Source organism: Mytilus edulis, chromosome 10 (assembly GCF_963676685.1).
Source record: "Mytilus edulis chromosome 10, xbMytEdul2.2, whole genome shotgun sequence".
Lineage (NCBI taxonomy): Eukaryota > Metazoa > Mollusca > Bivalvia > Mytilida > Mytilidae > Mytilus > Mytilus edulis.
In genome coordinates, this window is record NC_092353.1 from 67,824,557 (window position 1) to 67,851,562 (window position 27,006).

Sequence of the window (27,006 nt, forward strand, 5' to 3'; positions counted from 1 at the left end):
GTGTCGTTAAAAGTATGACGGGATACATAGTTCAGAGTCACGTCAAATGGATATCACAAAAAAAACCCAGACTTAACAATAAAAGAAATATTATTAAAGACAAAAAGAATACTATGATATTACTGATGTTAAACAAGGTTAGTGCGCAGAATTTATACTTCAAGACCATAGTATAGGTGCAAGTAAAGCCATTTCAAACTTTATCTATTTTTTCAAAAGAACTATTATTTTAGTATAAAGAAAACTATTTATTATAAAGGAAAGTTTAAATTTAGGTCGATTTCCAATGAGAACCAGATGATCCGCAGGGCGCCGCTTTATACGACCGCAAAGGTTGAACCTTGAACGGTTGGGGCAAGTATGGACACAACATTCAAGCTCTAAATTTTTATTGTGATTAAATAGTTGACACAGTATAGCAGATACAGAATGTGGTCTTATGAACTTGAAAAAATTGTTTGCCTTTGAGCAATTCACTATGCTGTTGAATATTAATTCTCATCATAAAAAAATAAAATGGAAAAAATGGAAACCCTTTTTCCCTCTTTTTTGCACCGTATTCATTAACGGTTTGAGCCATAACTCCCAAAGACACTTCTTACCATCCCTTTGTGGTATTCCAATATCCAAAATCTAAATACATGGTTAGATTGAGCATATCAAAGGACCCCAAGAATTCAATTTTTGATGAAATCAAATAAAATTCAATTTTGGACACTTAAGACCTCACTGTGGACCAATTCGATAACCGGGCCCGAATATTATCAATCTAAATACATGGTTAGATTCAGCATATCGAAGAACCTCATATATTCAATTTGTGTAAATCAAACTAAGTTTAGTTTTGGACCCTTTGGACCTTAATGTAGACCAATTTGAAAACCGGACCAAAAATTAAGATTAAAATTAAAATTGAAATTAAAAATGAAAATTAAATACATGGTTAGATTCAGCATATCAAAGAACCCCAATAGTTCAATTTTTGATGAAACCAAACAAAGTTTAATTTTGAATACTTTTGGCCCCTAATTCCTAAACTGTTGGGATCAAAACTCCCTAAATCAATCCCATTGTGGTTATAAACCTTGGGTTAAAATTTCATAGATTTATATTTACTTATATTAAAGTTATTGTGCAAAAACCAAGTAAAATACTTATTATGGACCTTTTTTTGGCCTGTTATTGTCCCAGAAATAGATTACCTTAGCCGTATTGGCACAACTTTTTGGAATTTTGGATCCTCTATGCTCTTCAACTTTTATATTGTTTAGCTTTATAACTACTTTGATATGAGCGTCACTGATGAGTCTTATGTAGACGATATGCGCGTCTGGCGTACTAAATTATAATCCTGGTACATTTGATAACTATTCTTAACTGTTGGGACCAAAACTCCAAAAATCAATCCCAACCTTCCTTTTGTGGTCATAAACCTTATGTTAAAATTTCATAGATTTCTGTTTACATATACTAAAGTTATAGTGCGAAAACCAAGAAAATGCTTATTTTGGCCCTTTTTGGCCCCTAATTCCTAAACTCCCAAAATAAATACCAACCTTCGTTTCATGGTCATATACCTTGTGTTTAAATTTCATAGATTTCTATTTACCATTACTAAAGTTACCGTGCAAAAACCAAATGTCTTCGGACGACGACGCCAACGTCATACCAATATACGACCAAAACATTTTCAATTTTTGCGGTGGTATAAAAACTATCCAACAAAGTATGCAGAATTCAGTGAACAGAAACAGATTAACATACAAGTAATTCTATTAAAATCAGGCTAAGTACGGATTGTACAAAGACAATGTTGAAAATTTATGGGCGATTTTCACTTCCAAACATTTTATGGAGACGGGATTAATATACCGTAATATAATGGTTTTACTAGAATTTCAGATTCAACAAACCATGTACTTCATATCTTGAAAACTGGGAAACAGGCAATCAGGCAAAAAATGCATTCAATTTTCGAATGCATTTACTTATAAATACATTATTCAAAATTGTCAGTCAATACGTTTTCCATCAGGATTACAAGACCTTTATCTTTCATTTAATACCTCAATAACTAAAACATATTCTACATAGTTTTTAGATTACATATATGCGTACGAACTAGTTTGATTCCAATATGTACCAATTTCTAGTATGTTCTTTTTTTTACCAGGTCCTTTTTGGCGATGATACATCGAACAAAGTCCATCCGAATCATTTAGAAAAAAATCTCCTGAAACCTGTGCAATTGAGCCGTCTTAAACTTACAGTGAGGTGATGTTTTTTTTAACTCTGCGTTGAGAGCCTCACCGTGACTTTGCGACAAAGAGCAGTCATAAAAGAGCGGTTTCCTTGTAATTTCTGTGTGTTTTGTTGTCCATGTACTGATTTTGTGTGATGGATGGACATCCTATATTCTGTTTTTTTCTTTATAACTAAAAAAAGTTTCAAAATTTCTAAACCATGACTGAGGTAAAGAATTTCCATGAAAATTTGGTGTGATAATGCTATTACTATTGAATACAAAATACTATTGACCATTGCTTCACACCAAACTTGAACCTACTCACAAGTTAATACATTGTTGATGACACCAAAGCTGATTGGAAAGCATGGTTAGTCTCGCTTTAAAAATTCATCAATGCGATACAAAATCTATACATGTTTTAAGCAGACCCTTAGAAATGAAAATGAGGTCAAGAACAATGGACATATGGCTAGAAACTTCACCCTATAATGCATCAGTATACAAGGTATGAACCCTCCATGTCATCTACCCTCTAAAATATCAGGTTTTGTAAAGTTCACGACTCCACAGCTGACGAATTGCAATCAGTATGTCACCTCACCTTCAAATAGACCTGACCAATGAAAAAGAAAGTATAAACAACATACGGTATCGATATTTAGGTCAAGTTTTGTTCAGTTCCAAGATAATTAAAATCCATTGTTTAGGGCAGGCCAATATTGGCTGTTGAAACTTCATAATTCTACCTGACAAAATAACTGATTAAAGAGTTAAGCTGCACAATACCTGTTTGATTACAACAATCCTCCTAAAAGTTCATTCCAACTAAAGATCACTAAAGGTTTTTTGCATTGATTAGCTTTGGTATTGAACAGACTTGGATAATCAAGACATAAACAATGTATCTTCTTGAAATATATCATCCATTTGCAGAAACATAACTGAACCATATGATGCCATACAAAACGTACCTTAACCTATAAAGGGTTCCTTTTACAAATTGTGACTTGGATGGAGAGTTGTCTCATTGGCACTCATACCTCATCATCTTATATTAATATAAATATACATTTATGCAGACAAATAATGAACATATACTTTACTTTATTCAATAAAGCTGTTTATATAATAACTATATCAAGAAGCGATAACCATGTGTTTTATAATTAAAATATAATATCATTAACCTTGACAATACTGACTAGTACAATTTTCATAACAAGACAGTGCAGCAGAAAAGTTAAACACATTAATTATTCATGAAGATATATACATTACAAACAAATAGAAAAGCTTTCCTATTGCTTATATGTTGTTTTTTCTAGCAAACATATGTATCAGTTTTGTAAACAAAGGGTATATGCTTATTGATATATAACATTATTGAAAAAAAATGGTTTTGTACTGGTCATTCAGTTGAAGGAATGTAATTTATTCTGTCTCAATTATGACATAAGAAGTCAATATAGAGATAATCTGATAATTTAAGCTTTAACAAAATATTTGTCACATTCTTTTTTGTATGAAAGAGATATTTTACTCAATACAAAGATATCTGAAATTTAGCTTTTATTAAAATATTTGCCATGCCATTTTTTGTATGCAAAAGATGGTATATTAACTTTTTGGCAAATAAGATTTTGATTTTTGATTTTTTTGTGTTTTAACGTCACTTTTAAGCACCGCTTTTTTGGGCTACTTGGTGGCAGCCAGTTTTTATTTGGTGGAGGAAGCCTTAGAAAAACACTAGGAAAACTGACAGTCCTAGTCATTTAAGGTTGGAGTCAAGTACACCTGCACCATCAGGGTTCAAACTCACTACTTCATTGTTGAAGGGTAAGTGATTACAGTAGTAACTACTTAGACCATTCGACCACAGAGGCCCCATGTATATAAGACATGTTGCACTTAATTGGCTGTCTTAACCGACCGTGCAAGGGCTGTATAGCCAGTCGTTAAAAACTTCAATTTGTCTTTTTAAAGCTCATATTTCAATATTACAAGTAAAGATTTTCAAATATTTCTTATGAATGCCATATTATGCAAATATGTGAGATACAATATAAAAAAAATACAAACTAATATATTCAAGCCTAGTCTATTCTCAAAATTGGAAGAAATATTTTGACAGGTTTATCCTACAGTTCAAGGTGACTTTTCATACTTCTATCATACAAAACATGTATACAAGAAAAATAAAAACAAAAATAAAAAGCTTAACAAAACTTTAAAAAGAAAGGGTTAAGTTAATAATAAATTAAAAGCACTTCAAAATGAAATCTCCAACATTTAATACTGAAAAAAAATCAAAAACATTATTCATAACAATAATAAAGGCCATTGTATATTTATTTAATGGATAAAAGAAGACTTCTATATGTTTTGAAAAAGAAGGAATGAAGTTTAAGAACATACAAGGTGAAATATTACTCTAAGTTCCAAACTTTGTCAGAAATAAGCTAACAACTTTTATGGGCTAAGAATCAATGGTTTGGAATTGGTTCAAAATCTTGGTTTCAATGATGTGAATCACTCAGATTCAAGTGTTAGTATGATATGTGTGTACAAGGCAAAGCTAACAAAGGATTTCATATTAGAAAGTAAAATCACAAAATAATTGAACTTCAAGGAAAATCAATTCGGAAAGTCCATAATCACATGGCAAAATCAAATAACAAAATGCATCAAAAACAAATGGACAAGAACTGTCATATTCCTGACTTAATACAGGCATTTTCAAATGTAGAAAATGGTGGATTAAAACTGGTTTTATAGCGCTAACCCTCTCACTTTGATGACAGTCTCATCAAATTCTGTTATATTTACATAGATGCATTAACTAAACAGACACAATAAATAAAATAGTCAAAATTAGGTCACATATCTAAAAGAATGTTTATTAGGCAGAATTCTTAAATAGAAATTTTAGTGACCCTTTTTCTTTTTCAATATAATAAAGATAAGTATGAAAGATTTACTAATAGGTAGGATAAAAAAGCATGTTTTAGATTTTGGCAGGTAGCTATATAGTTAGTCGTCTAATAAATGAATAAATGGATTAATTCAAAACATACTCTATATTTGATAGCATGTTTTCTTATATTCAGAAATAACAAGTCTAGATTATTACAATACAAGAATTTAGATGTTTGCTAAAGGTCTGACTGCATGAATCATCTAATATTTTTTCCAATTAAGGTGGTACCCAACATTTTCACTAAAATTAATTTGGCTAGTTTAATTTTCATAAAATTTTGACAAAGTATTTACTTTGACCATTTAACCAAAACATATAAATTTCAAAAATTTTGAACCAACCATTTTATCAGAAAAATTACACTGGTTATATAGCAGATTGGCAAACACCAATTTTGATCATTGAGAAGCTTAATATTCCCTCAACAAACACAATGTAATTAAAACGTTTAGTTGATTTTACAGAGTTATCTCCCTGTAGTGTTAGGCGCCACCTTAAACAAATCAACAATAAAAAATTGGTATTTATCAATTGCAAATCCTCATCTTTAGAAATCAAAACAAGCACAAATCAGAAGGAAAACTTACACTTAACCTTATCAATCAATAACAAATGAACATTAATAAAAGGAGATATGAGGCAGCAACACAACAACATAAAACATTATTGATCTAACAAAAATAACTAACAATCATCTAAACAACAAGGGAGGTAAAATGAGGGACAGACTAATATATGTAGATATATAAAAATATGTAAATAAAACAAATCAATCGTCAAGTGTGACTACATTTAATACAATTTGTAAAATTAAATCATTAATTGGTGAAGAACTGATTCACTGATCAGTCAAGTGCACATCAAACAGTATTTAAACACTTAACGTTGCACTTACTGTAAAACTAAAAAAAAAAAAAAAAGTGATAATTTCAAAAAATATTTTGTACAGCCATTTATATAGTTTTTCTTTAAGTCTAAATTAACCAAAACAAAAATGAAATGCATTGTGCATTATTGATGGAAAATTACCATATTAAGGGTCAGTACCTTATTCTCTCCATCTATCAATACAATCTGAAATAACATTCCATTTTGTCTTTTTTTCAAAAAATATTGTCATGAGTGTATTAAATGCAGACTTTCAATTTCCCTCTACAAACCAAACATATGATCTACATGTATGAAAATTCCAGCTTCTTACAACCAACAGTTACCAATCAAGTTATACTCTTAATGGTAGAATAATAAAAATTCAAATACATACAATTTTGGTGTAAATACTTTTGGTGCTATAACATGTATAATGGTAAGTTAAAGAAATTTTATGGTTTTGCAGTAGGTCTCTAATATACAATGATATAGATTTAAATAATTTGTACAAGTTCTTCTCTCAGTTAGTGTAATAATTTAGCCAGACATATAACATTGTAATCATGTTCTAAGGAGGTTGCTAATTTATGATTATGAAAGTACAATAATTGATGAAATAAATATAAAGGTATTATTATTTACTCTGGAAACATGGGTTTTTCATGTAAATATCAATCATAAAATGTTGGTCAAACAAATTGACAACACATATATATATAGTGGATTGGGAAATAAGTTATTGCGAATTGACAACACATATACTTGCTAACATTAACATTAACATCATTTGGTCTCTGGTGGATAGTTGTCTCATCAACAATCATACCACAACTCATTATTCTAGTTATCCACAACTAGAAAATTAATTTTATATGGTTAATATTCTAAAACAAATACATGTATATAGCAAAACATACTATTTTTAAAAATGTAATTCAATGTTTTTTTGTCATTTTTAGAATTATCACAGATACTTTGTGTTTTGATTTTAACTTTTTAGAAAGATTTACATAGTAAATATCATTTAAAAATTGTCTGCTTAACTTTACTTTTTCTTGAGTCACAGATGAGTGAACTTTTGTGTTAAAAAAGCATGCATAATGATAGTTGAAAGTGAAAAAACAAATTCTCTTCACAGTTACACCATTCTTTCTTGAGCAAATTTTCACAAGCAGTTTTCAAGGTTATTTTTCTTACATAATTTTTCATTGATAATTTATAAAAAAATATAAGTATTTGTCAAAAAAACATAACTAAGGGTTCCAAATAAAGTTCAAAATATAAATATTCATTAATTGGAGCAGAGTTATATTCAGGGTTCTTGTTCTTTTTGCAGCAACAATTCCTAGTTTTTATAGAGGATTTCATCAGGACATACATCTATTTTTTGAATACAAAACAATAATTTACTTTTCACTATTTAGATATTTAGTTTGTTAAGCGTCTTTGATAATAAGATATTGTAACATCCAGTGGATCTCAGCTGAAACTGTTAATAGAAATTTGGTATTGTAATATATTTATTTTTAAAAATTTAAAAATTTAAGTTTATGTTTATATTGTGTTATGTGACCGTTGGTTGTTTTCGTGGGTCATCTTGATAGTTAATTAGATGGCTTCTAGACTATAATACACACAAAAAGAAGCTACATACTATTGAGCCAATTGTTGTAAATCTAATATGAGAAGTTGAGTCAAATCTGTGAACATGAATTTATCAGCTAGTGCCTCTTTAACAACATATATAAAAAAAAATTAAACAATGTCCATTGTATTTTGATTATTGCAAGAACATGCACCAAACATTTGATTATACAAAATAGTTTGAAATAATATCTTTCTTCAAATTCATAGAAATTTTATATCTAAAGTAGGAACAAAAGATGATGCACACAACATTCTGAGTAGCAGTAATCAAAGGGAGGTAACATATCTTAAGGAGGCTCGCGGGTACAAAAATTTCAGCAAAACATAATAACAAATTTTATTAATTACACTATTAGTTAATACTTTATGATATGATACAAAAAAAAACCAAAAAATCGATTCGGTTTGGCCCCAGATGACTTTTAAAATGTTTATCTCATTGAAAAAGCTCCAAATTATCTTCCTTTGGTGCAAAAATGCTATTTTTTGGCACTAGAATTGAAATATCTTTTTCTACTCATCGGTGACCTATATTTTTTATTATTGTTTTCAAATAAGCAATACATAAACTAAATAATTGTAAAATTTAAGTGATTTCTGTAGTTGGGTTCTTTTTTTATATTGATATTACCTATTTTTCTCCTATTAGGTCAACAGAAAAAAAGTACCTTTACAAAAATGTATGCTTCTTTCAAAGGCAGATTGTGAGAGTAAATGATCAGTGACCCCTCTTTTTTATTTTATTTTTCTATCAGGTATAATAAGATAAAGTTCATTTATAGAAAAAATTAGTGAAATGTTATATTAAATAAAAAAAATATATTTAGACCCCCGTGCCCCCTTAAGAAGTACTTAATATAAAAGAGCAATAACTTATCAAAGCAAAATAAATCACTAATTTGTGTAAAAATATCACTATAAAAATAATATTGCCTAAATCTATGACTTGAATATATCACAGACTAAGCTTTAAGAATGAACAATAACTGGTGTCATCTGTGAGTTTTTGTGTTTTTTGGGAGAAATTTCCAGCAGCGTTTCCTTGGAGGGTGAATTAGTATCTGAATGACATCTACTCTCCACATTTATAATGGTCCCAACATTTATAGGAGGAAGTATTGTTTTTCTATTTTTAGGAGTGGGAAAATCCAGAGTACAATTATTCTCATGGAAGTCATCTTGATCATGAAAAATGTCTGCCTTGTCGTCTTTTCTTTCTATTGATGAGTCTGTCACTTCATCTGAAGGGGAAATTGTTGACAGTTCTTGTTGGATGTTAGACAATGCTGCCACTCCCATTGATAATTCTTCTTTTCTTTCTGTATATGATTTTGCTTCAACTGGCGCAGCATTTCTTCTGGCGTTCTGTAAAATAAAGAACAGCTTTACTCCATACTAGAAAACATAATAAATTTGCAAACCAAGCAAACCAAAATAATTTGTATTCATTCTAAATCAATATATTCTGGCAGGTCAAAACTTTATCAATAAGATGCATCAAAAAGATTTATTTTTCATTTAACTTTATCAGGAATGCTCAAACCCCAAAACGGCATAACAAGTTTTAGTGGGGTTGACAACCTAGAAATTGGCATATATATAACAAAATTATGCGACAGGGTGACATTTTCACAAAATGCGAGTAAATTACCTTGTGTTATATTATGGTGTAGAAAAAAAAAATCTGAGAAGTTTGATTTTGATCATATCATATCATAGTACTACAGTATTTAATTGAGTCAGTTCTCCTTTTTAATATCCAACCAAAGAGGAATCTATATTTATAAAAGTATATTAAAAAAACAAATCTTAGCCAGACACCTGTGGCTCAAGTAGGTCATGATCACAAGGTCACATTTAGATTTTGCCTTAAGTCACAGGGTCATTTTCAAGCAAACTCAAGTAAGATGTTTTCAAAGCTTTTAAAGATCACACTCAGGTAAGATTGATAATGTTAGAGCCATACAGAGGGAATGATTCTGACAGATAACATTCAGTGTTCAATGTTACCATGTACAAGTGGAGAAAATAATTTTTTTTTTTATGTACATGTATAAAAGTGCAGGCCCTCAGCCATTATGTCTCATAGGTGTTATTTGGTATCATAAAGCTCTATCGTTTAAAAACCAAACTTCAGATATGGATCTGTCTGTCTTTTGCTTTCATCTTGCTTCGACTGCAATGTTGTTGCTGGTACAGAGTTTTTAGTCTACCTGACAGTATGGCAGCTTTATGAGCCTATTTGATTGGAGGTTCAAGGGCAAAGTATGCATTAGTGTGGTGATTAAGTAAGTCAGGGTTGTTGATGTCAAAGCCTTCAGCCTAATATGAGTTACATGTGATTACAACTACTGATTTATATTATATTATCTAGGTTAATAATGTTATACAGAAGTGACTAATGGGCATAATTTGATTAAAGATAATTAGTAACCATGGTAACTGGAATGTTAATCAGAAACTTACATTCTGTGTTTTGTCTCCTCTGTCCTTGTACTTTGAGTATTCAATGGAGCAAATTAAGAAGAAGAGGAAGCCAAACCAAGCGGATGTGGCAAAAAATATAATTACGAATGTTTGAACAGCATCCAAGCCTGGAAGTAGAAAATAAAACTTACGTAATTACGACCTCTTCCTCTTCTTTGGTAGCCACGGTATTCTGAACAACAAACAATACACATGATGAACACACACCAGGCAGAGGTAGCAGAGAGAACAACTAGGAACAGACTGCCACCAGTTAAACCTTGAAACAAAGTGGAAACAAAAATTGAATAGGAAAATAAAAAAAGCAAAACTTGTTAAGACAGCAGAAACAAAGATTCATCAAACAAACAGATGCTCTGCAGGGCACAAATTTATACTATAAACGCAGAGGTCGAACCCTGAACAGTTGGGGCAAGTATGGACACAACATTTAAGCTTTATACAGCTCTGAATTCTGAATTTGGATTGTGATTAAATAGTTGACACAACATAGGCTTCTGACACAGAATGAACTTAAACTTAAAAACTTAAAAATTTTAAATCGGACATTTACCTTTTATGGTCCAATATCCAATATCTAAATACATGGTTGGATTAAGCATATCATAGAACCCCAAGAATTCAATTTTTGATGAAATCAAATAATGTTCAATTTTACACGCTTTAGACCTCAATGTGGACCAATTTGAAAACAGGACCAAAAATTAAAAATCTAAATACACTGAAAGATTAGGCATATCAAAGAACCATAATAATTAATTTTTTGATGAAATCAAACAAAGTTTAATTTTGGACCCTTTTGGCTCCTAATTCCTAAACTGTTGGGACCAAAACTCCCAAATTCATTCCCAACCTTCCTTTTGTGGTCATAAACCTTATGTTAAAATTTCATAGAATTCTGTTTACTTATACTAAAGTTATTGTGTAAAAACCAAGAAAAATGCTTATTTGGGCCCTTTTTGACACCTAATTCCTTAACTGCTGGGACCAAAACTCCCAAAATCACTCCCAACCTTCCTTTTATGGTCATAAACCTTGTGTTAAAATTTCATAGATTTCTTTTTACTTATACTAAAATTATAGTGCGAAAACCAAATGTCTTGGGACGATGAGGATGACAACGTCATACCAATATATGACCAAAAAATTTTCAAATAGAACTATATATGGTATATTACATGCAAGATTTAAATCAAATTAAAATTTAACTGTCTAAATGAACAAAATAGATCTTGTTAGCATACATGGCATACACATACGTTTTTTATTGCACCAAGGGACTAAATGAGCTTCCATTTATGAGTAAAATGATAAGGAGTCCAATCTTAAAGTCACAAGATAAGGTAAAAGAAAGTTTTCCAATGGAAGTTTTTCAGAAACTTAACTTTTATGTGAACTTTGCTACTCAACAAAAATATCCAATCAAAGTGACTGAAAGCACTAAGAGGTAGATATTGCTTAAATTAATCAGTGGGAAGTAAAATCAATTGTTAAATTGGTTGTAGTTGATTTAACAGCATTTCTAGACAAAGGAAGATAATTCCAATTTCCTTTAGTATGATGTTAACAATGACATCATTCTACTTTTAAAACAGGTATTAGATTCCTGCATCTTTCAAAAGTTATGTAATTTTCTTGACAAGTGTATCAATATTTATGTGTCTTTAATATCTGAGCATATATTACATCCATAAAATTCTTGAAATGTTCATGGATAGGATGTATAGAATGTTTTGATCAATGCAATATATTTTGAATGAAAAAAGGTAGTGATAATTATAAGCCTTGGAAAATTTAGATATCAAGTCAGTCCCATAAGGTTTTGATTGCATTTCATGCAATCTTTATCTACAAATGATCTAAAAGAATACAAACTATAGATTTGTTGTACTGTAACACCAGTGTCCCATGTTTGGGAAGGGTTCAGATCCTGCTAACATGTTTTACCCACCACATTCTAATGATTCTGTATGTATGTGCCTGTCACAATTCAGGAGCCTGTAATTCAGTGGTTTGTCATTTGTTTATGTGTTACACATTCGTTTTTCATTTATATTTTTGTACATAAATTAGGTTGTTAGTTTTCTCGTTTGAAACGTTTTACATTGTCATTTCAGGGCCTTTTAAATGCTGACAATTCCATATGGATGTTGCTCTTTGTTGAAGGCTGTACAGTGACCTATAGTTGTAAATTTCTGTGTCACTTGGTCTCTTGTGTCACTTGGTCTCATCAGCAATCATACCACATCTTCTTTTTTATGTCCTCCCTTCTTTAAGTTGCAATTGGTATCAACAAAAATCAACAGCAGTTGTAAGCAGTCATAAGCATGCACAGTTTAAAATGATTCCAATGGTTCAAATAGTTCTTTTGAAAGGTTTATATACCATGTATACATGTACTGATGAATAATAAAAGACTAAAACTAATTTTGATCATCAAGAAGGGACCAAATAGCAAGAGGACAAGCATCATTGCAACCCCTGATCTAAATTGTGAAATGTCTGAATATAGTGCAGCCCTATGATGCACAAACATCATTCAGTATTCACATTCAATCATTCATCATGTGCCTACACATACAATAGTGTTAGTGAGAATAATGGTCACCGTTATGGATTATAATGGATAAACATAATAAACATCTTTAATAAAATACTGTAATTATGACTGTGCATATGTATGCTATATAATATTCAAATTTTTCATTATACCATCACTTGTGTCTGTATCTGTAGTATTGGTAGTCCCATTCATTGGTTCAGTCACAATGTTAGACTAAAATCTGGTTAGTATCATCATCTTAACATCCTAAAATTAGACAATATATATGCAATTTGTAAATGTTATGAATTGTGTTGAAATAACATATGTCAGTTCAGGCCACAATTAAAAATATTTCAGTTTGCCCAAACCCGACCCATGATGACTGGGTGTGGGTAGGTAGGTAGGCAAATTCTTTTTTTTTTTTTATCCGAATTTGCATGAAAATATTAAAAGATCTTAAAACAGTATATCTTTTTTTTCTCTGTCAAACCTTTGTAGAGACAACCAAAAGCCATGAATTTAAAACCTCTATAAATGAATTAGTCTACTATATGATTTGTATCCTGAGATGTTTATAACCCTGACAATTGCTAACTGTGTGAAAGGGCTGTTGGATTTGTGAAGTGATTTTCAACAGTTCCATCAACACGATGTTTGTGTAAAAAAAAAGATCAGCTGATTATGTAATGATTAAATTTGTTTGCAGTTTTTAAGTCCTATTTCTATTAAAATAGATTAAATGTCCAAAAATATTTATATGAATTATTATCTACCATCCTTAGTTTGTGTCTTTTTTATGTTTTGAAAACAAATTTATATTTTACATTATCACACAGGTTAACTAATTTGGCTATAAATAGATCAAAGCATGTTCTGTAGAATCTCCAAACTAAAAACGTATTTGTTACAATTTTATTTCTTTAAATAATCAAGTTTAAATTTTTGAAAATAATCATTATTGATAAAATATAATTGCACAAAGTTAACGTTTTCTGAAGACTTTATTTCTAGGTCATGGTTCTAGAGGCTTCCTAAACAAATTGTATAAAAATCCAATATGGCGTCCATAACATGTTTTTACTTTTGCACATGTGAAAAAATATTTCTGACAAAAAGATTTCTCTTGTCAAAAGGGATTTATATTTATATTGCAATAAATTATTCAGAAGGAGTTACAATCAGTTAAGATTATATTTCTGATTCTGTGAGCAATTACAGTTTTATCAAATTCTCCCAAACAGCAACGTACTGACTGTGTAATGAGACTTGTAAATTTGAACTATTTGAATAATAGGGCACCTAATTTATATGATAAAGGAAGATTATAATTAAAGACAACAATTTATCAAGAAATAATTACTTTTTATTCAGTAAAAACAAAATCTTGCAAGATTTTAAATTCGCAACTTCCGGATCCATTTCCTGTCAGAATAACATTGAAAATATTCGATTGCACATGGTTTTGAACAAATCTACCTGAATATTCTTATCAGATATTCAATAACACGATGAAATTAACATTGAGCATATAGGTAAGGGTTTGGTAGTACAAACAACTACAGCGTAAAAAAACTGTGCCACTTCACATATTTTACTTCTTTACGTTCGGTAAATCAGAAGATAAAAACAGAGAACATCAATATCGATTAACTGAGTCTCTTATACGCTTTCTTTTAATCTTATAATTCACAGTTACTTTCAAACGCAAAGACGACAAACATTAAGTTTTGTACGATGACGGAGCGGACCCAAAATAAATACGAAAAAAAAAAAATTCTTCCAAAAAACGTCAAAAAAAGAATTTGAGTCGGCGGGTTTATTTTGGGTCGGTCGCGTTTGGGCAAACATACAATCTTTTTATTTTGGCCTCACTGGTTACTTGTCTCAGAAAAAACCATCCTATATACCTTAACATGTGTTATATTAAGGTAAATTGGAGTTTTTTTCTGAGACAATTGCCTGTATGCATACCTGCCAACAATCCCACAAAAATTTTCAAGTTTGAGATGTAAAAACATGCCTTTAACAATTTTCCTTAGGTTAGCTCGTCATTTTTTTTTAATTAAAGTTCAATGTTTCATCTCATTAATTACTATTCAACAAAGAAACTGATTGCGCAAATACAAACCTTCAAAAATTGCCCCTTTTCAATGAAAGAAGTCCTCAGAATTCAAGAAAAGAAGACACCTGGAAGATCATGAAGATAGGATGAATTTTTCACTTGTATAAGTAAAAAAAATCTGAATGTCTATGGGACATACATTTAACTAAGCCCATTTATTTTACCTATACAAGTAAATAAAATACACTTGTATATAACATGTATAAGTATAATAATATTTACTTCTTCAAGTAAACAAAAATTACTTGTACAAGTACTACCCCTGACTGACATTATACAACAATAGTACAATACTAAAGTACAAATCAGTTAGAGCATACCCAGGGTGACCAGGTATTAGGGTGAAGGGTTCTAGAGCAAAAGGTGTATCAGGGGTAAAGGAACCTGTAATGGACATAGTTATTAAAGTTCAAACTTCCAGGCACAGGGGTTTGTTACAATTTGCTGAATTTACAATCAATACAAACCCCGAAAAATCATGTGATTTTTTGGGGTTCATATGGATAGTGAACCTGGCAAATTGTAACAAACCCCTGTGTTCCAGGTATGGGGAAGTCCCAGCTTCAAGTTAAACAGGTCAGAAATAACCACCAATTGGTGGATTATACCTCCATTGACATATAATCCACCAATTGAGGTATATTGGTATAGACCAATTGACGTACAATGCAAGTTTTTTTGTAATAAACTGCTAGTGTGAGATAGGAGCATCATTTTGCAACTTACAACCTATTTTATGACCAATGTTGAGTCCTCCTAAAGTTTCAGTTTTGTCAAAGGCAGCTGCATCTCTTGAAAATGCATGTGTACAACAATTCTTTTGTTGAAAAATCTGTACTATTGACGGTAATTGACTTTTAATAATGAAAATCAAGTATTAACAAAGAGCTTCATTCACCTGTGGAGTTGTACTCATAATCACATGACTGCAGAGAGTATTGATGTCCATTAACAGGTGATTAGTCGTTATAATTTGCCAATCAAGAATTGACAAGATAACAATAGAAGAAACTGCAAATACAATTATTGATTAAATGCAATATGTTATGTCACTATACTAAATTAGAATTTGAAAAACAAAGAATTATACATCAATATATAGTATATATACCAATACACATAATTAACAGCGCCTGGTGATGTTTTATAGCCTGACCGGTTTCGGTCCGAAAAGGACCTTCATCAGAGGCAGAATGATGGATTAATGTTTGCACCCTATTTATATAGATAATTATGGTAACCGGCGGTTGAGTTAACCGGCGGTTGAGTTATCCAGCAGTTCAGATTTAACTGGCGGTTTGTTTAACCGGCGGTTGAGTTAACCAGTGGTTGAGATTTAACCAGTGGTTGAGATTTAACCGGCGGTTCAGAGTGAACCGGCGGATCAAAGTTATCCAGTGGATAAATATGTATCTTGTTGATATCTAAAAAGGTTCAATTATCCTTTCAGTGGGATTTTCCATGGTTACAGTTATCTATATTTAGCTAATGTACATGTTACAGTAAACTTTCTTTACATGTTACGGTAAACTTTTCGACATTATACGGTAATCATGTGACCTGATGATATAACCATATTTGGGATTTAGCATTAGGTAAAGGGTGTTTTGATACTTTAAGAAGTACATGGTAATCATTTAGTCTTGATCTTTGGCTTATGATACACCTAAATATCAAGTCTTGGAATATTATGTCATGGTAGTCATGTGATTTTGATCTCAGGCTTATGATACACCTGAATATCAAGTCCTGAAATAGTAATTCATGGTTGCCATGCAGTCTTGATCTTTGGCTTATGATACACCTAAATATCAAGTTTAATAATAGTATTTCATGGTAGTCATGCAGTCTTGACGTTTTAGCTTGTGATACGCCAAAACATCAAGTCTGGTTAGGGGGGGGGGGGGGGGGGGGTCTTATTGAGAATGCTTCATTTAAGCCTTTAGTACTTCTTTTAAGATCAAAGGAAGACGAATATTAATCCTCAGTGTTAAAAAGTTTTCAACACCTTAAGTTTGTAATGTAGGTATTACATACATGTATATACATCAATTTCAGGTAATCGCTAGGCTTACGCTTAGAGCTCCTATGTCAGTGAAAAATGGCAATAATATAGGAAAGGTGTACTGACATAAGTAGTCTCTAAACACATTAGCTCCAAATGAAGCTTTCGTTAGTAGAAGCCATATAAACTATGTGTATCAGTGAGAAAAATGTAAAAGCATAAATATATAGTATATATACCAATACACATAATTAACAGCGCCTGGTGATGTTTTATAGCCTGACCGGTTTCGGTCCGAAAAGGACCTTCATCAGAGGCAGAATGATGGATTAATGTTTGCACCCTATTTATATAGATATGGTAACCGGCGGTTGAGTTAATCGGCGGTTGAGTTAATCGGCGGTTGAGTTATCCAGCAGTTCAGATTTAACTGGCGGTTTGTTTAACCGGCGGTTGAGTTAACCAGTGGTTGAGATTTAACCGGCGGTTCAGAGTGAACCGGCGGATCAAAGTTATCCAGTGGATAAATATGTATCTTGTTGATATCTAAAAAGGTTCAATTATCCTTTCAGTGGGATTTTCCATGGTTACAGTTATCTATATTTAGCTAACATGGCTAATGTACATGTTACAGTAAACTTTCTTTACATGTTACGGTAAACTTTTCGACATTATACGGTAATCATGTGACCTGATGATATAACCATATTTGGGATTTAGCATTAGGTAAAGGGTGTTTTGATACTTTAAGGGCATACGATACAGTTACAGGGGAGGTAATGACGTTGCTAACGTAAAATGTTATTTTCGCGACGTCAAACTGTGACATATCGGGAAAAGATGCATTTTTCGACTGATTTTTATCATTCAAACTGATTTAATTTGAAAACGAGTTCATGGACCCCTATTTTTCAAAACAGCAATTTGTTTCATTTTGCAGGGAGATTATGTGACCCAAATTTTATAAAACTGTAAATAGAGGATTTTTTTTAATTTTGATAAACATGCAGCATAAAATGACGTATTTTCTTCAATTCATGAACATTTGATAAATATGAGTTATTTCTGAATAAAAAATGCACAATGTTTTAGAATACTTATAAAATACAGAAATTACCGATTATTTAACAAAAAAACAATTTGTGTTTATCTTTTATAACAAAAAAGTTATGTCTTTCTTTCGAAAAAGAAATTACGGCCACAAATCTGAATTTTGAGCAAATATACAAAATTTCGACCTCAGTTTACTCAAAAAGTAGCACATGAAGGTATATTTTTTATTACATATTTGATTTAATCAGGTAAAAAATAGCCTATATCCAAATTTTCACGAACTTGTAAATACAGGATCAAAACTGTATCGTATGCCCTTAAGAAGTACATGGTAATCATTTAGTCTTGATCTTTGGCTTATGATACACCTCAATATCAAAGAATAATACATCAATTGATCTATACCATTATATGTCAATTGGTGGATTATACGTCAATTGAGGTATAATACACCCATTGGTGGTTATTCCTGACCTGTTAAATGTATTTTCCACTGGACACAAATTGTAATGTTTATAAAAACTAAATATTTCTTTTCTTCTTACATAAAAACAAACAACCCTTTACAATACATTTGCAATACAATAGTCAATACGCATAATTATGAGCATTCTCAATTTCTGCATGTTTATATTATCATCGTGTGATGTGGTTTTGCTCTTATAACAATTTTCACTGCTTACATTTTTCACTGTTAAGTTTATATTCAGGTATTTACTAAAATTTAAAAAGCATGTCCTGTAGATTGATTTTACTTATAGATCTAGTTGTCAAGGCTTATTACAATTTTTTACTGTCTCCGATTACTCTACGATTTTTGTATGTTAAAAAAATGGTGTCATATGTTTTCGTATGAAATAAAAATTGAATCAGTACACAGACAAGTAATGACTATAAAATCCGGAAATTAATATTTTCTAAAGTCGTGGTTCTGGTGATCGCTTGAATCATAAAAAAGTTATTTAATACTTTTCAGTGCTAAAAAATACTAGTAAATAGTTTTAGATAGGTGTTTCATGTGCTGAAATTGTTAAATTTTGATTAATTTCAGATAGGCACCTGGTTTGTACAAAATACATTTATTTTCATAAATAAAATGCAGTTTTCAAAATTTAGGATTAAAAATAAAAAGTTAAAACTGTTTTCATCTTCATGTACAATGTATCAAGGATGTATAAAAAGAATTGTCAATAGAATATTGAATAAATGGATTTTAAACAAACATTTTATACAATAACTCTGTTGATTTTAACTCACTGGTTTGTAATAAAAATGGCCAAAAAAACACATGACAGTCACATATCTTGAAAATCCAGTGTCAGGCGAAAAACATATTTAGACTTCATTTTAACCCTTCAGGTTTTTTTCCCACAAATTATTCTAGTGATGTATATTTTTGACTTTAAAGAAAAATGGCTAAATAGGTCAGTTTTATTAAATTTGTTCCAACGTTTTTAAAAAGCGACATTGAATATGTTTAAATTTGTCAAGTTGTAGTGGTGTTGTTGTTCTAAATATAGAAACAGAAAAACACGCCACAATGTACGTGTATGCAGTCGAAACCGACGAAATGTGGTTGATACTAAAACATATATATGACAAACGAAAGACATATGACACGCCAATAATTTATAAGTGAAACTCATAGTCATACCTTCTGACAAATGTCTGAATGAGTATTTCAGTGAATCGCCGAATTTCGGCTTCGAAGACCCATCAATTCAACTTTATACTTCTTCTGGAAAAGGGTATGTCAGTGTTTAATCAGGAAAGTAATAATACAGTTGAAAATACATTGTACGAGCCCTGCTTCTTTTGTTGTGTCTTGTCTGCTTCCTAATTTCAGGGCTTAATGAGAGATGGGGAGAGAAGCGATTTCCATTGTTTCGTTTAGAAACCATTGACGGAGATGGAAAAAATATCCGTTTTATGTTGTGCTGTCTTCGGTACTGACGTGTAATGTGTATGTGTACTCTGTCTACTCTGGGAAAAGTATTCTAACAGTAGACCCCGGAACATATGTTCCTGATGTACCTCAGAGTAGTGTACTACACAATTATTGTAAAATTATAACTGGGTCAATGTTCTTCCTGTTACCTGTCACATATTCTGTAGATTCTGCCTCTTTCCGGCGCACCACCATACGGTGTAACTTGGGAATTGTTTTAAATACAGGGGCTCAATCACACCTTATCTTCCATGATATGTAAAGCTGTTCTATAGTTTAAATGCTTTTATCCTAAACAGAGGCGGATTTAGGGGAGTGGCCAAGGGGCCCGCCCCCCCTTTTATGGGAAAATTTTGGTTAGTTATATAGGGAATCACTGAAGCTTGGCGGAAGAGAGTCCCCTCTTAGGCAGTCAGTGGGCCCCAACTTATGAACATTTCTGGATCCGCCACTGCCAAACATTGGATAAAAAGGGTATCATCATTATACCATTATTAATCAGGTCCAAAGATGATCCTTCTGAATAGTAGAGACGGTATTGCTTATATATGTATTTTTCTGTACAAATTATAATTTGTACAAAATGATAACTTGTACACAACATAAATATATATATATATAATATTTTGTACTACTTTCCACTAGTCAGTCAGGACTATACATGTATAATGTAGATATTCAAATAATCCAGAAGAATGAGTGGTTCAAGTTGATACCGCGCGCGAGTCAATTTTTTTTCAGTGAGCTAAAACTTGCAAAGTTGATTTAAGTGAAAAATGGAAAAAGGAAACTAGTACTGTACTTTATATCAAAGGAATTTCCGTGCTAGTGTTTTGTACCAGGTATGATTGCAGCTTGTAGTTGTTTTGAACCAGAAACATTTTCAACACACTTGCTTTCTTCTTATCCTCATTTTGCGTTTACTGATGATCTATTCCATCGTGTGTTTCAATTACAAAAACGTCTTTTTTCACTCTTATTCGTCTTTTTTTTTTAAATTTTCACATGAATATAGCTGGATATTTTTGCAATTTTTTAAAAAGTACTGGAGAATTCAGGCACGTTTCATATATCAAGATCAACAACAAATGAAAGTTTTTGCACGGTCGGGTCTATCAAGATCGACGCTTTCATACTGTACTTATATCCAATATTATCAGATTATTACATGGCATTTTTTATATCGCATGTATTATCAGCCCTAGGTTCAATATCAGCCCAAGAGCCGCATGGCTCGAGGGCTGATATTGACCGAGGGCTGATAATACATGCGATATGAAAAATGACATGTTATGATCTTTTTATCATATGCTTCAACAGTAGAGAAAAATAACAGATGCATATATTGATCCTTCTACCTGGTTCCCGAAAAGAAGTTGAAAGAGTAAAAAGTTCACGGACGTCGGACCCACAATTTGATACATTCAATATGAAATCTTTCTATCATATGCCTCAACAGAGAAAAAAAAACCACATTTTAATAAGGACGAATCGACAAAAAATAATTCAACAATATACATAATGAACATTGTTTGAAAGTAACTTTCTAAATTATGTTTCAGAAAAACTAAAATGCATTTATTTAATAATTTTTTTATATTTGTTTTTTTAAATTAAATTTAATTATTTTACACAATATACTTTCCAGTATTCAAATAATTGTTTTGTACACTACTTTGTAATGTTTTTTACTGAAAACGTAGCATTGAGGTGTATTTTCCAGAATTTGCCGATTATCACCGGAATGCCATGTGATAACGTTACGGAAAGGCATGTGATAACAATCGAAGCATGTGATAAACTTTTCATATCAGCCCGCTAAGCACCAATTCGAAAAATATGGAAAATACTTTAATTTAATGCTATTATCATACGGTAAAAATCATATGTTATTTAGTCTAAGTATATGATAATAACAGTTATTTGGAATCAATACACGGAAATTACGCTGACATATTCACCGAGGTTAATCTTAAGAAAGGTAGTTCTAATAAAGTTTGGACTTTTATCCCAGAACAATGGAAATAACATTATTACATCACATGGACTTGACTGAGTGTGTATGTAAAGGTAATATCTTTGGATAGCTTGCATGATATCGGAAGCATGAAATCATTATGACCAAATAAACCATTTTCTTTTGGGCGGAGGCAATAGTGTAGCATGGAACCAATCATAAGTAGGAATAACTATATATATAAGAGTATTGTGGAACAAGTTTTACAAGTTAGTCCGAAATATGATTTCAAGTTCAAAGGTGTCACTTCCATTTACAATTACATCTGTTCATTTATAACTAGATTGTTTACATGTTTAATTCTATATAAAATTACGATGTAATGGTTTAAAAAAATTCATAACCTTATTATAATATATATTTTTTTAAATATACAAAAGTGTGGACACAGATCAGTGTGTATAGTATGTTTGGATGTTTGACAGTGTGTTTTGACAAAAGGAGATATCTGTTTTTCCCTATATGATTCTATATTAAACTGTGTTGCATAGTGACAGTCAACCTGATCCAAACACTAAACATTAGCAGTGTTAGTTATTTAATATTAACCTTTAATTATGAAGACTGTCATGGAGGAGACATTAATTGCATTGATTACCAAGTGATTATAACAAATTATGTTCCACATCTTTGATTTTGTATAGCTAGGAGAGGAACACATAAGGTTCATTTCTGCATGATGTATTTTAATATGGGAGATGGTATTTTGTTATGATATTGTAATGAATATATTTATTTATGTTGGCCTAATTTGTTTCGTTTTGCCTGATAGTTGTTTAAAAAATAATTTTATAACTGTGCAGTTTAGAAATCACTGGAAACAATCATAGATGCGGATGAAATGATTGGAACTTTCAATTTGACTTACATAACGATTCCAGAATGATCATAATAAAAGATGCGCTATTTAAACTTCTTACATAATCATTGTTCTAGAAACTTCCGTTCTACAGCTTTTTATTACTTTCTTTTCTACAGTGTTCTAGATATTTCCTTGACAACTATATCTATACAGACACTAAAGTTAAACTTTCAGACATAGACATATACATCGATAGACATTAATGACCGACCCCCATTAATATTTTCAGCAGTTGGATTGACACTTTTATTTTCCAAACAACATCATACTAGATTGTGACCTATTGGACGTATTATTCTAATTGTATCCCCGAGAAGATTTCCGGATAAAGAAAAAATAAAGATCGGACTCATATTTTGACAGTTAAGTTGAAATTACTATTTGTGTAATACTTCTTGTAAACTTCTGTAAGATTTTTTTTTAAAATAAGATAGATATTAAAAACAAAAATGCTGCTTTTTCCTAAAACCTTGAAACCTTGATAAAAATTATTATTTCCAAAGAATTGTTCTACAAAATTAGAGCATACTAATGTAAAGAAAATTTTTTGATTTAAAAAAAAAAAATCCGCTTAGTTTGTGTTTATCTTTTGAAACAAAAAAGTTAGGCTTGCTATTCAAAAAAAGAAATTTTAAGTAAAATTTCTACCTAATTCATCTCTTAAAGTAGCACATGAAGGTATATATTTTTTTATTACATATTTGAATTGCATACGTGAATTATCAATCATAGCTTGTATGCAAATTTTCGTAAAAAATCACCATAGAAATCAACACTGAATCGAATGCACTTTAGACAGGCACATACAACATATGGCTTGGTTTAGATATTTGCGGGCTCCCAAACCTCCCGTTAAATAAACAAGTCACATAAAGAACACCAAAGACACAAAAAAAAAAAAAGATCTGTAAGTAATTGCATTTACTGGAAGTTCCAACCCAATAAAAAAATCATGAATCCAAGACAAAAATTGTTTTCCTTATTTTTTTATTTAGATTGGAATTCTTCTGCCAATATTCATCTTCAGTCATCTAATTCTCTGTGATTTCTCGTCTAGCCGGGTCAAAAACACCGTACACAGTTTAAATGTACGTGAACTAAATCGGCTTTTATTAATCATAGACATGATCTGGATCAAATAAAAGCAACAGATGTATAGTTTGCTAGAAAAGTGTAAAACAAAGATCTTTTTTTTATTACTTGCTGAACTGCGTTTTGCAACTCTATGTAGAAGTTTTTTTTTTAAATCATTTGACTAGTGACGCCTCTCACGATAATTATCCCCGACAGATCCATGAACATATGCAGGAAGGAGTTCTGTTCATGTAATTTATTATATCGTATGTCAGTTAAAAAGAGCAGTGGCTATATAAATTATATCTTAGAAACACACCAAAAATATAAAATGTATAAATGCACAGTTTGCCGATTACGCCGACCAAATTTGGTTAAAAATAAAATTGAGAAAGGAAATGGGGAATGTGTCAAAGCGACAACAACCCAACCATAGAACAGACATCAGCCGAAGGCCACCAATGGCTCTTCAATAAAGCGAGAAACTCCCGCAACCGGAGGCGTCCTTCAGCTGGCCCCTAAATAAAATTGCATACTAATTCAGTGCTAATGAACGAATTATACACAATAAACTAAAATTCAAAATCCAATACCAGATTTACAAAGGCCAGAGGCTCCTGACTTGGGACAGGTGCAAAATTGCGGCGGGGTTAAACATGTTTTTTTTTTTTTTTTTTATCTCAACCCTCCCCCTATACCCCTAGCAAATGTAGAAAAACAAACGCACACACAGTAAAACTCAGTTTAAGAGGTTTTTCTTCTTCTTAGTCAAGTAGTAAATTTACATGCGCCTTCAAACAAACTATGTTTTTCTTTGTTGTGATGTTATGCTATTGTTTCAGAAAAAGGGAGAAGGTTTGGATCCATTAAAACGTTTAATCCCGCTGCAAATGTTTGCACCTGTCCTAAGTCAGGAATCTGATGTACAGTAGTTGTCGTTTGTTTATGTAATATATACGTGTTTCTCGTTTCTCGTTTTGTTTATATAGATTAGACCGTTGGTTTTCCCGTTTGAATGGTTTTACACTAGTAATTTTGGGGCCCTTTATAGCTTGTTGTTCGGTGTGAGCTAAGGCTCCGTGTTGAAGGCCGTACTTTAACCTATAATGGTTTACTTTTTAAATTGTTATTTGTATGGAGAGTTGTCTCATTGGCACTCACACCACATCTTCCTATATCTATCACTATTAAAGTGAAACAAATATTGATTACTTTGGATCTAGACCATGACGAATTTTTAGACACCATACTGAACCATGGCAATCGCTTAACCTTACCATATCAATTTCAATATTTTGGTTATCCTGCGTTAATTTCTTAAAACAACAACTTCAATTTAGATCTTTTGACTTACAATATAGATTCAAGCATGTTATTTGCCTCTTATTTGCTAATTTGAAGAAAAAACTGAGGCAATCGTTCTGGAAAGTAACCTTACTAATCCATGACCAACTTATCTAAACAATGCCAAAATCACTGAACTAAACACTTCTCTATAAGACGACCTTACTACCTGTGACTTATATAACAAGAATACCCTGTGACTATTTTAAATAGACAGGTCTGTGAATTACTTGTAAACATCGCGAAGCAAACTCTGAGTATCAGAGTAACTTTAGCTTGATTAAACTACAAATAAAGAATTTTTGGTTGGCTATAACACTCAATGCGTACGTGTATTTTATGATTTAGTTGTTGTTTAAATTACATAATGCGAATGAGAAAGCCGTTGTTTTATTTTATTTCCAGACGTTTAATTGAAAAATTAACCTCCCTCAGAGTTTCGGCATTGTATACCATTCGTTCTCTTTGTAATATGTTTGCTTTATTTAGCTAACTTTTAAAATTCGTATGAACAAAAACGCATTTCTAATGCGAATTGGATAATGAAATTTAGCTTATTCGAATCAATTCGAATTAAAATAGAAGAGTTTGCGAATGCGATTAGCGAATTCGATTCGCATTCTATTTGAATTCAATTCGAATAAAATGTACGTGTGAACTAGGCATAAGTTGAATATGCACGGGTATAACCAGTGTATGGTTGATTCCGGGCGTTTTGCGTTGTGTACGGTTCGTCGTTTTTTTTTCTGTACGTTCGTTGCGTGTGTTCGTCATATTCTGTATCGTTCGCTAGTAAAACACCGAGAACATAATTTGCTGTTTTTATTGAAATACTTATCTTATTATTGGTTATATAAATATGAATAATTAGCAACCATTTAGCATCTACGACTGGCTTGCATTTCAAATTGTAAAAATCATTAATATTGAAGTCATTAAATGACCATTTGTTGTTGTTTCATATTGATCTATCATATAAAACAGCAATGAAAATTCATCGAGCTTCCAAAAATTCCATATCAGAAATAATTGCATTATCACTAACTTAAAGTAGTTAAAATGAATCGCATTCAGTAATCAACATTATGGAATCAGCTGCTTTGATTACACTGTTTTTGGACGTTAATCTTGTTTTTATGTATTAAAAAGCTATATTTCAATGAAATTGCGTTTAAACATGCATTCAAATCAATTATTTTGTATTTTCAACATGTACTTTTACAATCATCATCTTTTATTTTACAATAATAATACTCGGGTACGACAATGAACTAACTGGATTCGAACTTTATAAAAAATGGTGCTGATCATTTTTGCAATTTAAAGGTTCTCTATTCATTATAGTTTTCAAGATAATAGGCAAAAATAAAAAAGTAAAATGAAATAAAATAAGTCATTTTAGGGCAAAAAATCATACGTTTATATAAATAATGAACACACAAGATGATAATGTAATCAGTTATTTATTAAAGTAAGAAAATATTAAAAAACTGTACACTATATACACTAAATATATCGTCACTGGGCTTCCAAAATGTCGTATGTTACTTTTTTTTTGACATAACTACTTTTTCACAACAACCAGCTCTGCGGGAGTAAATCTCTAATTTTCCAAAATACCATGATACATTGAGACAAATCAAAACAGCTGAAATAAGATATGTGACAAAATTGTCAATCCCATTTGTTTGTAACGTTTGCTTCCAAAGTGAAGTAAAGTTAAAATTTATTGTATAATAGCCTTGGGAATCAAAAACTTGTACATTTCTTGATTTCTCTGAAATTAAGGTAGATAGGGTGTCTTATT

The 27,006-nt window shown here is 31.2% G+C and overlaps 1 protein-coding gene across 4 annotated transcripts; it reads right to left on the bottom strand.

Moving 5' to 3' along the window:
* Positions 1-3,335: 3,335 nt before the first annotated feature.
* LOC139491737 (uncharacterized) lies at positions 3,336-19,847 on the bottom strand. Of its 4 annotated transcripts, none has more exons than XM_071279566.1 (4): positions 19,609-19,847; positions 12,942-13,038; positions 10,209-10,336; positions 3,336-9,107 (listed from the first exon to the last, which is right to left on the bottom strand). In XM_071279566.1, the coding sequence occupies exons 2-4, from the start codon at positions 12,982-12,984 to the stop codon at positions 8,712-8,714; spliced, it is 567 nt and encodes a 188-aa protein (XP_071135667.1). In that variant the 5' UTR covers positions 12,985-13,038; positions 19,609-19,847; the 3' UTR covers positions 3,336-8,711. The 4 variants fall into 4 exon arrangements, with proteins under 4 accessions (XP_071135667.1, XP_071135668.1, XP_071135670.1 ...); XM_071279567.1 differs by lacking the exon at positions 10,209-10,336 and adding an exon at positions 10,361-10,488; XM_071279569.1 differs by having other exon boundaries at positions 19,749-19,841.
* Between the last annotated feature and the right edge of the window lie 7,159 nt (positions 19,848-27,006).